The 16,034-nt window shown below is 42.2% G+C and overlaps 1 protein-coding gene across 3 annotated transcripts in view; it reads left to right on the plus strand.

Annotated features, from left to right (window-relative positions):
- The window catches only part of CCDC87 (coiled-coil domain containing 87), a 1,578,580-nt gene that overhangs the window by 1,238,947 nt on the left and 323,599 nt on the right, over nt 1-16,034 (plus strand). For all 3 annotated transcript variants that reach the window (XM_044087903.1, XM_044087902.1, XM_044087904.1), the window contains exon 19: nt 11,179-11,293. In XM_044087903.1, the coding sequence (XP_043943838.1) occupies nt 11,179-11,293 (115 nt within the window). The remainder of the gene's footprint in view (nt 1-11,178; nt 11,294-16,034) is intronic.

Raw genomic sequence — 16,034 nt, forward strand, 5'->3', positions numbered from 1 at the left:
GAGCAGGCATCATATCAGCAGAGGAGTACGTAAAGCTGACAAGGAGCCAGCTGGCTGAGATGTGCCAGACTAGGGGAATGGTGCATGGAAATCTGACTAAGGCAGACATGATTGCAGCTTTGGTCACAGCTGCATCAGAAAACAGCAACTAGGAGAACGATCAGACTGGCAGTGGAGATGTACCACCCTCAGAGAATGGACAGCTCAACCTTTCTGCAGAGGACTTAAAAATCCATCTGGAGCTAAAGAGACTTGAGTTGGAGGCCAGGCATTTGGGAATAAAAGCAGCTGAGTGACTGAGATGTTTGCAGGCTGAGGAGAATGAGAAACTGCTAGCCTGGAAGCTGAGGAAAAGGGCAGGCAGAGGCAGCATGAGAAGGAGATGCTGACTCTTCGCCAGAGTCATGGAGGTAATGGGGAAGGGAGTAACTGGACCCCAGAAGCACAAAAAAATCAGTAAAGTTATTCCGCAGTTTAAAGAGGGGGATCATTTTCCCCTAATGTCCAGGTACTAACCCTGATTAATCACTACTTATTCAATGCCTTATTTAAATTAATATTGTACGCATTTCTTGCTCATAATAGCTTGTTGCAACCTGTTGTTTTTGTATACTGTTACACGCTGTCTATATTGTGAGTACCTACTAGAGGGTTTTGTAAATATGCTTGACTCATATCTGTTATGTTCTATCTGTGTTATCTGGAGCTTTTCTCCCCAGGCCTCCACTGAAAATGGACATATATCCAGTCGGACTATCCCAGTCAACAAATGTAAAATGAATAAATAAATAATTTTGATAGTTTCATTCATATGTTTGAGAGGGTATGTAAACAGTATGATGTTGACCAAAGGCTCTGAGTATGGTTCCTGACCCCTTTACTCCATGGTAAAGCTGTAACTGTGTTGTCTAAACTTGCTAATTGTGAATATTTTGATTATACTGCTGTTAAAAATAACTTGTTAGAATTGTTTAAGCTAACACCTGAAATGGATAGGTAAAAGTTTCATGAGCATAGACGCAAGGCAGATGAAAGTGTGTGTGAATATGTTGCTGAACTGAGCACTTATTTTCATAGGTGGGTGAGTGGATGTCAGGTCACCACTTTTGAAGGGCTGGCAGACCTTTTGTTGAGGGAACAAGCCCTTAGCACTTTGCCTGAGTATATGAAGATTTGATTAGCTGATAGACAATGTGCTACTTCAGATGAGTTGAGGAAGAAGAGAGACCTATACCTAGCAAGCAGGACATCCCTACACAGGAAAGGGGCTCCCAGTACTGCTCATGGGTCTAAAGGAACACATGGTGGGCAGCACAGACTGCCCCAACAGAATCTGTCAGTAGCAGGGGAAGCCACCAGTCCAGGTACATGTCCAGGACCTAGGGTTAAATGTTTTGAATGAAACCAGTGGGGCCATGTGGCATACAGATGTCCATGGAGGCAAGGTGGGGAACAAAAGGTGAGAGAGCCTGTAAGTGGAGAAGACAAAATGCCAATAGTAGGTTAACTTGAGACAGCGGGGGTACTGAACTGCCATCCTGCAGATGTCCTGATAGAGAAGGATTTGGATGAGGCAGTACCATGTGTTTATGCAGTTACAGGCAGTCAGGCTTCGACACAAGCATGTGGGTCTGGTAGCCTGGGGGAGACCCAGACAGACTGCATACTTGCAGCCAGGACTGGTGAGGGTGGTTACTTCAGGGGGGGAGGTACTCTGTAGCAATGAAACTGAAGGTGAGCTACAGATGCTTGTGGATACTGATGTCCCTTTGGACAGAGGGACTGCAAAGGTAGAGGTGAGTAGTAGTACCCAGGCTGACAGTGAGGCACCACTGTCAGATGATGCCAGACGTCCTGTGGAAGGGGAGCCTGGAAGGGTTACAAAGAGAGAGTTGAGACAAGCTCAGCTCTTAGACCTTAAACTGCAAGGCCTGAGGCAGGTAGCTAGTGAGGCACCTGATTCTCAAGGGAAGGGGGGATTTGTATACTGAGACAAAGGGTTACTGCATAGAGAGTGGACCCCTGAGGGAGGGTTAGAAGGTGAGAGTACAGCCGTTGGTAGTGCCTAGAGCCTGCCATCTGGCACTTCTAGCCATAGCCCATGGTATTCCCTTTGCAGGTCATATGGGCATAAAATGTACCAAGAGACATATTATGCAGAACGTCTATTGGCCTGGAATTTCCAGAGATATAACAGGGTACTGCAGGACCTGTGAGCAGTGCCAAAAGGTAGGTAAGTCAGGAGACCAGGTGAAAGCTCCTTTGATGCCTTTGCCTGTGATTGAGGAGCCATTTCAGAGGGTAGCTATGGATATTGTGGGGCCTCTGAGTACCCCAAGTTCCACAGGGAAAAAGTATATCCTATTGGTAGTGGATTATGTTACACAATACCCTGGGGCAGTGGCTCTGTCCTCCATTGAGGCAGAAAAGGTGGCATATGCTTTGTTAGAGATTTTCAGCAGGGTAGGTTTCCCAAAAGAAATACTGACTGACAGAGGTGCCAATTTCATGTCAGACCTGCTGGCTTGTCTATGGAAGTACTGTGGGCTGAAGCACCTGAAGACCACCCCTACCATACCCAGACTAATGGTCTGGTTGAGAGGTTAAACTCTACGATCAAGTCCATGATAAGGGCATTTGCAGACCAGTTTAAGAGGGACTGGGACAAATATTTGCCCCATCTGTTGTTTGCTTACAGAGAGGTTCCCCAGGAATCCACAGGTTTTTCACCCTTTAAGTTGCTGCATGGGTGTAGGGCGAGGGGACCTTTGGATTTAATTCAAGATGAGTGAAAAAGTGAGTGTGAATCTCACAAGGAGTTTGTTGTGGCATATGTCCTACACCTCAGGACAAGGCTCAGGGAACTCATGGGCTTGGCCCAGGAGAACCTGGCAGAAGCCCAACAACAGAAAAAGATATGGTATGACAGGAATTCCCGAGATAGAGAGTATGCTGTGGGGCAGCAGGTAATGGTTCTCATTCCTGTCAGACACAACAAGCTGCAAGCAGCTTGAGAGGGACCCTACAAGGTGGTAAGAAAGGTAAGTGATGTTAATTACATGGTAGAACTGCTAGGCAGGAGGCAGGGGCACAAATTGTATCATGTTAACATGATGAAACCTTACCATGATAGGGAGGTCCTTGTGCTGAACATTTGCAGTGGATTGCAGGAGGAGTCTGAGGGAGATCTGGTGACTGATCTCCTCAGCAAGGCTCAGACTGAACCCTCAGTGGGAGGGGTAGCAATGTCCCATCAGCTATCTCCTACCCAAGTTCGAGAAATCCGAGCAGTGCTACAGGAGTTTGGGGACATGTTCACTGGGAAACCAGGGTGCACCCACCTGGTGGGCACCAGGTGGTACAGGACCCCAAAGGCCTATTATAGGGTGCCTGAGAGAGTCAAACAGACTCTGAAGGAGGAGATACAGAAGATGTTGGAACTAGGGGTGATTCAAGAGTCCAACAGTCTCCCCAGTGGTGCTGGTGCCAAAGAAGGATGGCACCACCAGGTTCTGTGTGGACTACAGGAAATTAGTCACACAGACTCAGATACTTACCTCATGCCTAGGACAGATGAGGCCTTAGAGCAGCTGGATGGGGCTAGGTATCTTACAACCATTGATCTTACAAAGAGTTACTGGCACATGCCCTTGACTCCCAGTGCTAAAGAGAAGCCAGCCTTTGTGATACCTTTAGGCTTGTATGAGTTCACAAAGATGCCCTTTGGGATGAAAAATGCCCCGGTGACTTTCCAGAGGCTTGTAGTTCATATCCTAGCAGGACCAGGAGGGTTTGCCCTTGCTTACCTAGGTGATATTGCCATCTACAGCCATTCCTGGAAAAAGCACCTTTAGCATATCAGGGAGGTGCTGAGCAGACTACAGAAGGCAGAGTTGACCATTAGCCCAGAAAATGTCAGGTGGGTATGGCAGAGGTCTCCTACCTGGGACATAGAGTGGGGAGTGGTAAGATCAGGCCAGAACCTGCCAAAGTGGAAGCCATTCAGGCATGGCCTGCACCTGTTACCAAAAAACAGGTGAGGGCATTCTTAGGGACAGCAGGGTACTACAGATAGTTTGTTCCCAGTTACAGTGTCATAGCTGCTCCCCTCGCAGACCTGACAAGGACAAACACACCAGATAAAGTATTGTGGACCACAGCATGTGAGCAGGTATTCCAGAAGCTTAAAGAAACTTTGGGAGGGCCCCTTGTGTTAGCCAGTCCAGATTACAGCAAATAATTTGTTGTGCAGATGGATGGTTCAAATCATGGGGTGGGGGCTGTACTCAGCCAGATTTCTTCAGAGGGAAAAGATCACTCAGTGGTTTAACTCAGTAATAGGCTCCAACCCAGGGAGGAATGTTATGCAGCTGTAGAAAAGGAATGTCTAGCCATAGTGTGGGCACTGCAGAAACATCAGCCTTATCTGTATGGAAGAAATTTCACTATAGTGACAGATCACAATCCCCTAACATGGTTAAACAAAGCCAGTCAGCAAAATGCCAAGTTGCTAAGATGGAGCCTAGGGTTGAATATGATATGTCAGTGCAGCACCACAGTGGGATTAGCAATGCCAACGCAGATGGGCTCTCAAGACAGGGAATGGGGTAAGGTATACACAGATATACCTAACCCTCTCAAGCAACATTTCTCAAGTATCACTTGAAAAACTAGCTTGAGTTCTCCAGCGGGGAGATGTGTGAAGATAGGTGAAGGCTGCCAGCCTAGCCAGATAGAATTTTGTAGATAATTCTGTCATTTGTAAATATTAATGTAAGCCACAAGCTTGTTCTCTTAAATGTGAAAAGACTGCATTGGATATTGAACTGTCCTGTATTGCTCTGGTTTCTGAGTAGGTGTAAAGAATATAAATGTAGTTTCTGTTAGCCTGGGAACACCAGAGAAGTGTGAAGAATGATGTCATGTGAAGCAACTCTGTGTTATCAATTTAAAGAGAGGGAATCAGAGAGCTCAGAGCATTTTTGTCTTGAGGACATCCAACATCACCAGCACTGCCCGTTTCTTTATGTAAGTTTATTTTAGAACTGTGTTTTCTCTTAGATATAGCTAGGAAAAAGGAAGACTAGTTTGTTTTTTTGTGATGTCAGAACTATTCTACCATATTATTTTAAGTATTTCTCTGTGATCTCTCAAATCTTGACTAGCACTGTGTAGTAAGAAGTATTGTCTTGTGTTTTTATTATTTAGTATTAAATATTTTTAAACCTTTCAACTGTGGCTGTTTTGTGTAGAGGTAATATAAGCTCTAAGAGTACATTGCATGTATATAGTGATGCTGTACCAAGTCACTTCAAATATGTTTTGACTGTTAGGTCACACTTACCATTTGGATAATAATATTGCACAGTAATAATTGGACACCCTTTTAAGGGCCTTTGAGTAGCTGATAAATATTAGCTGGGTGGTGGCAGTAATTTCTACCATATAGTCCGAGTAAAAGGGGCACAGCTGGAGAACCTATGCCAGCCTTCCTCAGGAGTGTCTGTGTGGTTGTATAAACTCTTATCTCAAAGCATGTTTGTGCCAGCTACTTGGGCAGGGACACAAAGCACTGGTTGGACAGAGAGGGTGCTGGAGGTTTTAGCTTGCCCACTAGGCTGAGATCTGGACCCTATAGCTGTGCCAGTGGGGAGTCTTATTGGGGACCTGGAGAGAAAGGGAGAAACGGGTTCCTATAGCATGATCGAAAGATCACAATTTTGAATGCTCATAAGAGCGAAAATGCTGCATATCGAAGCGCCCCCACACACCCCCACTAAATATTTATATACCATCTCTGAGATTGCACTACAGTGAGGAAAGGGCAAATATTCCAATCTTCACTGTACTGCGATCCCACAATGCGAACTTTGATATGCAGCATTTTCGCTCTTATGAGCATTTGAAATTGTGATCTTTCGATCATGTAATAGGAACCTGGGAGAAATCAGCTCCAGACTGACTGTAATCTCTGTGTGCTCTTAAGGGAAATTGTACTTTACTGTGTGTGTGTTTATTATCCTTTCCCTATATGGACGCCTCTCAGTGGTGTTAGTGGTGAGGATTGAGGCTCCTTGATTGCTGGGCCAATGCACAGGCATCACAATATCAAACAAAAGAATACACAATGCTGAAAAGAATTTGCACTGCTAGTTGATGAAGAGGTGTGAAACTTTACTTAGGCTAGATGTGAAAGAGTTAACAAGTGTATGACTCCAATCTTGAGGAGTTTCCCCATGCTTATATAAGCTAGTAAATACAAGATGTAGTGATACTGTTACCTCACGTTGAAGTATTCTTAGGTCATTATTATTAATTCTGTCTCCTTCTTGCACTTTGCTTGGGTCTAGTTTGCATTGCAGTTTTTGACATAATCTAATTTAACCAGCCAGCGCGCCACCCAACCACATCAGAGCGAAAAAAGAACACCTTTACTGTATTAACCTAATCACTGTATGATCGGCTTATACAGATCCATGCAACCCTCCCCCCACATATAGCTTTTACATTGAAAAGCAAAAAAAAAAAACAGACTTTTGTTCTTGCCAGGTGGCCAGATGCATACCCCCGACCAGTCATTTAGGTGCCTTTCTGTGTCCTGCCCCTTCTGCCCTTTACCCTCCACCGATACATTCAAACTTGAGCACTGTAATGCTGTGTGTGAGGTCTAAACTGTAGCAACTATTGGCTTAGTTTATACCCTGTCTGCAGAGAATGCTGTGGTGCTCAGGTTTTAGTTAAAAAAAATTCCTTTCTATAAACTGTAGCAAACTGCTTTCTACAAATGTAAGTGACAGTTGCTACAGTTTATACCTCTGCATGGAGCGATGTGACACTTATGCTTTATTTAAAAGAAATCCTTAGAAATTGTAGCAGTTGCTACAATTTATAACCTGCCTGCATGGATCACTACAGAGCTCAGGTTTTAGTTACTTTTTTTTTATTTTTTAAACTATAACAAACTGCTTACAACAATGTAGTACGCAGTTGCTACAGTTTAGATCACACATAGAACGCTACAGCACTCAGGTTTGACCACAAATGAATACCGACTTTTAAAGCCAGTACTGCTTTAAAGAAAGATTGGGATCAGTTGATCACTCCTCCACCACTTTGCGGCCAGGGCAGTTGTCCCTCTCACCCTGGATGTTACTAGTACAAATTACCTCCCCATTTGTGACTGCTTTGCATAAAATTTTGTAAATATATCTACAATCTTGTGTTTCAGATACATTTTAAAATATACACAGTTTATTCATTTGTATGTCTGGGCAGCCGTAGTGGTGCAGCAGTTAGCATTGCCACCTCACAGCAAGAGGTTCTCTGGTTCGATCCTCGGCTGGGGTGCCTTCTGTGTGGAGTCTGCACGTCCTCCCTGTGGTCGCGTGGGTTTCCTCCAGGTGCTCCAGTTTCCTCCCACATCCCAGAAAACATGCTGTAAGTGGACTGGACACTCTAAATTGGCCCTAGGTGTGAGTGCATGCATATGTGTGCCTTCTGTAGAAGGTTGGTTGCCAGACTGGCAACTCGACACTGTAAAACTCCACTGCCAATCATGAGCGGACAGGTGATCTGCTGCGGCAACCCCTAACCGGGAAAAAACAGAAGAAGATTCATTTGTATGTCTATATTTACCACATTATAAGAATCTATACTTTTTATTATGCTTAATATTTGTATATAAATTTTCTTCAAAATTTTCCTGATCTTGTCGCATACTATATTTACTTTACCTGTCCATTTAGTTTATTTCTGTTTTCAAAGTTATAGTTCAACTTCATTTTCATTTCTTATATTTTTATCTCTCATCTTTATTAAGTTGTCTTGTTTTTATAAAATATATCCTCCTGACCTTGTGTGCATAGACCTTGATGTTAAACTTTTTTTCACTCAAACAATTTCCCTTACAAAACATGCAGTCTTTCCACAGAATGAATTGCTCCAGTTAGTTTTACATGGTTACTGCTTTGCTTCCATGTAGTCTGTTACTAATAATCTGTGCATAGGTTTAGATTTCATTTTGGCAGAATCATCCAGCAGTAGTTTAACCATAATAACCCAGTGATCACTGCACATCAAAGATGATCAAATTTGGCATTAAGTAACAGTTATCCCCTTAGGAATACAAACAAGATCCAGTTAGGGAGTTAGTTTTGCATTATTTTAAGAAAAAAATCCTTTTTCTTTAAATATAATTTCTTGTGGCAGCTAGATATAAGAATTAGTTTAGGAAGTGATATCATGAAGACGGAAGGTTTTATGTTTGGTTCTTGAAGTGACATTCAGTCTCTCTACAGTGTTCACGAAGTGCATGACAGTGGTCACAGCTCACTTGACACTACAAGGATTCTGGGTGTTTCCATATTTGGACGACTGGCTCCTCACTGCCACCACCAAGCGTCTTCTGGTAACAGCACTGCATTATACACTCTCTCTGGCAGAATTTTTGGGAATAACAATAAATTGGAAGAAATGGAACCTTACTCCTACACAACAAATGGTATTCATTGGAGCAGTGTTCAATACCCCGTCCTGTCTAGTGTCACTACCAAATCACAGACTCCAGCGATTGAGATTTCAGCTCCGAGTGATACTCTGTCAAACAAAAGTTTCAGCAAGAGAAATTCTTCAAGCCGTAGGATCTATGGCAGCTTCAATTCCAATAGTGCCCCTGGCGAAGCTACACATGCAGATCCTACAATGGCTCCTTCTTTGTCAATGGTTCCCGAACTGTCACCCCCCTCAGTTACCAGATTCAATGCAAATAGGACCTCCTTTGGTGGATGAGGCCAGACACAGAACATTGGAGTCGCCCATTTCAATCCCGTCAACCCAGGGCCATTGTGACCACGGATGTTTCCCTAATTGGGTGGGGGGGCCATTTCCAGGGAAAGAGAGTCCAAGGCACATGGTCCACCTCAGAGGCCCACCTGCATATCAGCGTTCTGGAACTGAGAGCAGTGCTGTTAGTGTTGCAGGCTTTTCATTCAGTTCTTCCTTCTGGGACAATTGCTATTCAGTCAGGCAACATGTCAGTGGTCAGGTATATCAACAAGAAAGGAGGAACCAAGTCCTACCCCCTGTGTCGAGAGGCCATGAGAATTTGGCAGTGGGTGATAGCTTCCAACCACTTTCTGATAACAATGCATATCCTGGGGAGCTCCAATGTAATTGAGGAAAAACTGAGCAGCTGCATCCTCCTGCCTCACGAGTGGTCCCTAATCCCGAGGTGGCAACAGAAATCTTCAGCCACCGAGGCCAGCCTTGTTGCGATCTTTTTGCCTCCCCATCAAACAACAAGTTCAGCAGCTATTTTGCCCTTTTTCCCCTGGCGGGGGAGTCCCCGAGGGATGCTCTTATCCACGATTGACCCACGGGACTTCTTTATACTGATCTTCCCAGTCCCCTGATTCCACAATTTCTAAAGAAAGCTCTTTGGTTGAGATGCAAGGTGATCCTCATAGTTCCGTTCTGGCCTCAACAAGTTTGGTTCCCCTTCCTTCGGCCTCACCTAGTATACCCACCAAGGATTCTGGACCCTCTTCCAGATCTGATTACTCACCCCCAAGGGTTGAACCACTCGGATCTATCCAGTCTCAAGCGGGCAGCTTGGTTTCTCCACTTCTGCTAGTGGCCAGGCAGGCCAATCTCACCTCATTTGTTCGAGACATCATTCTGGCCTCTCATAAACCATCCACCAGAAGACTATATCAGGACAAATGGAAAAGGGTCTCCATTTGGCCCAAGGATAACATGTTAGACCCGTATTCAGCTTCACTGACTGCGGTGCTGCAATACTTGGCTACATTTTTTGATAATGGAGCCTCTGCCACTACCGTACGAGTACACCTGGTGGCAATTTCTAATTTCCACAATGGTATACATGGCACCCCTCTTATCTCTTTACGTCTATGCAAAGCCTTTCTCAAGGGAACCTCTAATATCAGGCCTCCTGTCAGACAGCCTGTGGAACAATGGAACCTCACTTTAGTCCTTCAGTCTTTGACTCAAAAGCCCTTTGAACCCGCAGCAAACTGTGACCTAAAGTTATTGTCCTGGAAATCCTTGTTCTTAGTAGCCATCACTTCAGCCAGGTGGTTTTAGAGCTGCAGGCATTGTGTACCAAGAGGCCCTATCTGGTCTTCCATAAAGACAAAGTATCACTTTGGATGAACCCATCCTTCCTTCCTAAAGTTGTTTCTGAATTTTCCATTAACCAGACCATTGACCTACCAGTGTTCTTTCCAAATTTGTCCAATAAAGGAGAGTACTGCCTACACTCCTTGGATGTACATAGGCAACTGAGATTTTACCTAGACGGGACCAAACCTATCCGTTAGTCTGAACAGCTTTTCATCTCCTTTTTTGGGCCCAGAATGGGAAATGCTGCTTCCAAGGTTACATTATCAAAATGGCTAAGGGACTGCACACATTTCATTTATTCCCTCATAAAAGAACCTATGCCAAAAGTTAAAGCTCACTCCACTAGATCTATGGCAACTTCTGTAGCTTTCCATTCCAGGGCTTCCATGGATGATATTTGTGCAGCAGTCACTTGGGCTAAGCCTCATACCTTTATCAATCATTACAAATTGGACTTGGTCTCCAGAGGGAGAGCTGCCTTCAGCTCAATGGTTCTCAGGAATGTTCTTCCATAAGGGCTGCCCATGGACCTCAAGGTAGCTTGGGATTCTGTCCCATCAGTGATGAATGGAAAGAAGATTAACAACATCAGATAAAGAAGTTATGTCTTAGCATAATGTTCCATCTGTGTTGTTCATCTTCTTTCATTCATCACTTCCCACCCTTCTTCCCCCTCCAAAGGCTCCTGGGGGATGCTTTGGGTCCAAGTGGTGTCCTAGGGTATTTGCGCAGAAATGGCCTTGGCTTTACTTCTCCATCTCTAGCAAACTCGATCTGAGGTAAAAGGGAGAAGGGCATTCTGGGTAGAAGCTTAGCTCGAGAGTGTTTGGCTGGGGCAAGCTTGGCAAAAAGGCCGACTTGGTTCTGAGGGCTTGGAACCGAACCCATCAGTGATGAATGAAAGAAGATGAACACACAGATGGAACATTATGGTAAGACATAACTTCTTTTTTCCTGCATATTTGGTCATTTTAGAGGAATGTTGCTGTAGTTCCTGCAGAATTCATAGCTCTTTATATATTTTTTTCTCTAAAGGCTATTGATGCATGGGAAGAGGCTGCAAAGCTCATAAAACACCGAGAATTTCTGTTAGCAAAGCTTGAAAAATTTGAGCAAACTGCATCTAATCCAAACAGGTTCTTTATAAAAGGTAAGGAAATTGTGATGTGTAATGGTAGCTCAATGTTATTTTCAATAATTTAGTGTAAAATAAAGAAGTGAACAACAACATACGTAAAGCATATTGTATTCTTTATTTCATTTCTGTAGTTAAATGTATGTTTTGAGTTCCTAAGGAAGGGCATTATTTCTAGAAAAATACTGAACTTGGCTAGTATCAAGTGGTTATACTCTAAGTAAGAGTATTGCAGGTGTCTAGGACAATTTTTTGAAAACACTCACTGAACGCAAGAAGTTCAGACAGTCAAAAATGAAGGCAAAGCAGAAAATCATTTTGTTGAAAGGCCCATTCTTTGAAGATGTACACATGTATACAAAATATTTATTATGAGAGGCAACACCCCCAGTACTCCATGTACATGAACCAATAACCCTAGCCCTAAACCTACCTGAAACCCATATCAGTATTTCTTCTTAGCCATAATTCAGAACCTCATCCATCAGTAAAACTTAACGTAATCCCATCCGTAACCACAACCTAAACAAAAACACTAACTGCAACTGAACCAAAACCTCATTTCTAACTCCATTCCAGCCCTCAATTCTTGCCTTAAAGCTAACGACGTTTACAGATACTATAGCAATCACATCTGACAAAGTGGCAATGCATTCAGGGAAACATTTAACCAAATGGCATTTCATTCAGAGACTGCATTTGCATGACTCATATTCAAGTAAAAGGATTCAACCAAGGTGCCAGCAAACAAGTAATCTGGTACCACATTGTAACAGTCAGACTATATTTCTCTTTTATTCACTGATCCCTTGCTGCTTTAAAAATTGCCAAGCAGTTCTGGAGTATTCCTGCCACCGCTTTCATTGAAGTCATGGATATTAGACTCGGCTACAGCTGACCGGCCTGTGTCCTGTTGTATAAAACTGACATGGATTGTACCCTTCAGATCTTTCTGCTATGCACTGATGGTAATTTGTATCAGCAAGATGAAAGTTATGCTAAAAAGGTGGTAATCTTCCAGCCAAAAAGTGTTAATGCTAGTGATAAATTCTGCTAATTTTTATGATTTTAGTACCTACGTTAAGTTTCTACTTGTTTTCTTAAAATGTAAATTCTTCACTTATTTTTCACAGGGAAAAAAAAATATTAGATGAACTTCTTTAGACCACACTGTCTTTTTCCCACAAAAATCACAAATAAGTGTTGTTGTCACATATAGCTTACTGCAAAAGATTTTCACACCAAGTGTGCGACATTTAATGCTGGTTTTAGATCCAGAATGTTTTAAGGAATAAGAAACTTACCTTTAAGGTCATTAAACCCAAGTCATGCCTCCAGGTTTTTCTCTATGATTACCTTAATGATGCCTCTAGGCATCTAATATTGCCAGTTTGTATTTATGTTAGTAATCGCAAAACTGTACTGCGTGCACGCTACTGAAAAAATTTAACAGTTTACCATTTGTATACTTCTTTAGTAAAACATGTTTCTAGAAATAAGAACATTTGTTTGAATTGTGAAGCTATAGCTTGATTTTTATCAAGAGACATTATGCAACCACTGGAAATTAGAGCACAAACTTGCAGAGCTCTAGTAGAGGGAAAATAGTTTTTTTAAGAAAGATGTTAAAAGCTACTGATGACAAAAGAATGTCCCAAACAGAAGTGAAAGTCATGGTAGTGGAGGATGGAGAGCCCTCTCAAGAAAAGAAAAAGTCCCCTGTTGTGTTTCTGAAGAATCTGAGGCATCTAAGCATAAAATCCTAAAAGAAAAGGTAAAGAAGTTCTGAAGGAAAGAACAAATAAAAGAAAAAAGGTTTCCTGTATCAGTAAAATGCCCATTAACCCATGTCTTAGTTCATAACATTAAATATTATACCAGAATGCAAATATAATCTTCAAGAGTCCCTACTGCTGTATGTGTGTGTGTGTGTGTGTGTGTGTGTGTGTGTGTATGTATATATATATATATATATATATATATATATATATATATATATATATATATATAGTGTTATCCATCTCTCTAGCTTTCAACCTATTTATTTCCATTAAACAGGGACAGTCCAATTGAGCTAAACATGTACTTTTCAGTGGACACCCAGGGAGAAAAGCTCCACATCCACTAGCACTACACATTTAAATGCAAAGCTTTATGTGAATATTAATATCTCAGCACTAAGTAATGTATACAAAAATTAGAAGAGTTAGCACAAACTGAATGCAACACAGAAAGTAGATATAAAGTTAGGTGTGAAGAAACCTTCAAGGTAGAAGTATGACTTCATTAGTATGTAATGTGACTTTATTAGTATGCTGGTACAAGAGATGTGTTTCCAGTACTGTAACATTTGGTATAACAAAAGACAGAAAAATGAAAAGTAGTTCTTTAAGTTAAGATAGAGATCAATAGCAGAATAAATGGACAGTAAGGCTACGTATTTTTGACATACACTATTGCATGCTGAGAAATCAGTAAATGTTAATTTATTGATGGGCAATGTTGGGTTTTAAAAAGATTTTGTTGTAGAATAACTGTTAAGAAAGATCCCTTTGCCAGTTGCATCTTCATTAGAATAACAAGCCTAAAAGCATTGTGAAGGTGATTGTAACATGTAGGATAGCCAACACAAAGTCCACTTGTAAGTAGCACCTTTTTCAACTCTTCAGTCCTCCATACTGTCCACTTTGGTTTTGACAGAGACTGAGATTTTATTTGTAGCATTTAGTAGAAAAAAGGGCTTCTTCAGAAGTGTCTGAGGAGGAGGAGTTAGTAGAGAAATACCACAGGACTGAAGCTGAATCCTCAGCAGAAGGATATACAGGTGAGAGTCATATATTATTATTTTTTCCTATCAAAGGCATTTGCTTCTCAGAAACTTTCAGTTTAATAAAAGAAGGGTACAGTTGGAGAGAAATAGAAGTAGTTTCTGCTATGTGGAAGAATTTTGAATTCATTAATGCATACCACCTACAGCCCTGGACTTCATGTCTTTCCCTGCTGTCACTCGTCCTATGTTATGATTTAAGATGAACAACAGGGGTAGTTCATTTCATACCTCCCAACCATACTGAATTACTTGGATTTTACAGAGTTTTTGGGTCAAAATAATGGGGAGCCACGATTCCCAAGTGGCACCCCTTCATTTCCGAGTTTTTCTCAGCTTTTTTTTTTTTTTTTTTCCGATTTTTGAGATGATGTCATCACGTGTGTGATGACATCAGCTCTGTTGGGGCTATCAGCCTGTTGGAATTGAGCTCAATGGCTCACGTGCATGCTGGCTGGCTCACTATGGATGTGTGTATATTCCGGCTGTTTAAATGGAGAGTGGGGAAACATTATCTTTGGCTGCACTTGCAAGCTGTTATTTTGTGTGAACCGAAAGAACTCACTGCTGTAGCTGCATTATTCTGGCAGAGCCATTATTTTGTACACCCGGCACTTGCGAGTGAGCCGTTTTGTGTGAACTGGGAAAAGAAAGGAGCCTTTATTTTGTGTGAACACTGCAGCTACATTATTCTGGCAGAGCCGTTATTGTGTACACCCGGCACTTGCAAGCGATTTGTGTTGACAGAAAGGAGCCATGATCGCAAGCTGTTACACTTGCGATACAGATTTATTCCCATTCCTCCTGGCTTTGGAGATGTACGTGAATGGGTGGGTAGGATTCTTAGCTTTACACTTGCAAAACGGATTTATTCCTCCTGACTTGAAGCTTGCTTGAATAGTGAAGTAAGTGTGGATTTATTCCTCCTGGCTTGAATAGTGAAGTGTGTATGTGTGTTGGCTAGAATAGTGAAGTGTGTGTGTGTGTGTGTGTGTGTGTGTGTGTGTGTGTGTGTGTGTGTGTGTGTGTGTGATTGAACAGAAAGGAGCCATTGCACTTGCGATACAGATTTATTCCCATTTCTCCTGGCTTTAGAGACGTACGTGAAAGGGTGGGTAGGATTCACTTGCAAAACAGATTTATTCCTCCAGGCTTGAAGCTTGAATAGTGAAGTAAGTGTGGATTTATTCCTCCTAGCTTGAAGCTTGAATAGTGAAGTAAGTGTGAATTTATTCCTTCTGGCTCGAAGCTTGAATAGTGAAGTAAGTGTGGATTTATTCCTCCTGGCTTGAAGCTTGAATAGTGAAGTAAGCGTGGATTTATTCCTCCTGGCTTGAAGTGTGTGTGTGTGTGTGTGTGTGTGTGTGTGTGTGTGTGTGTGTGTGTGTGTGTGTGTGTGTGTGTGTCTGTGTGTGAACAGATACTCAGGCTCAAACCCTTTACCTTGGGTACAAGGTAAAAACAGCCTAAAGTCCATAGCCACCACCACTTGTCAGTTTATGCCTCATATATTTTTATCTGTTCCTCATAAAATCTGTCGTGTTCAGGATTTTTGTGGCAAAGAAATCACTGAAGGCTTCAATTCACTAAATATTGACAGGCATTTGAATTTCAGACTTCATATTCTTCAGAAAATAAATGGTAATATAAACCTTTTATTCTAGCAATTTTCTAAGTTGATAAGTATTTGAAATGTGTCCCTATTTTAAGGCTGTATTCCCCCATTATTGGCTTTGTCCATGTTTTTTGTGCAATGATGTTGAGAGCTATGGTGAGAAGTGAGAACTGAATTCTGTATAACCCCAGTATTGGCTTTGTTCAGTTTTTTGTGCTAAGTGTTTGAGAGCTATGGTGAGAAGTTTCAGTCTTCCTATCTTACCGGAAACTGCTGATTTGACATAGTGGTATGCTGCTCTGACTGTAGTATAC

This window comes from Protopterus annectens, chromosome 11.part0, assembly GCF_019279795.1.
Source record: "Protopterus annectens isolate FY-2018-M chromosome 11.part0, PAN1.0, whole genome shotgun sequence".
NCBI lineage: Eukaryota > Metazoa > Chordata > Ceratodontiformes > Protopteridae > Protopterus > Protopterus annectens.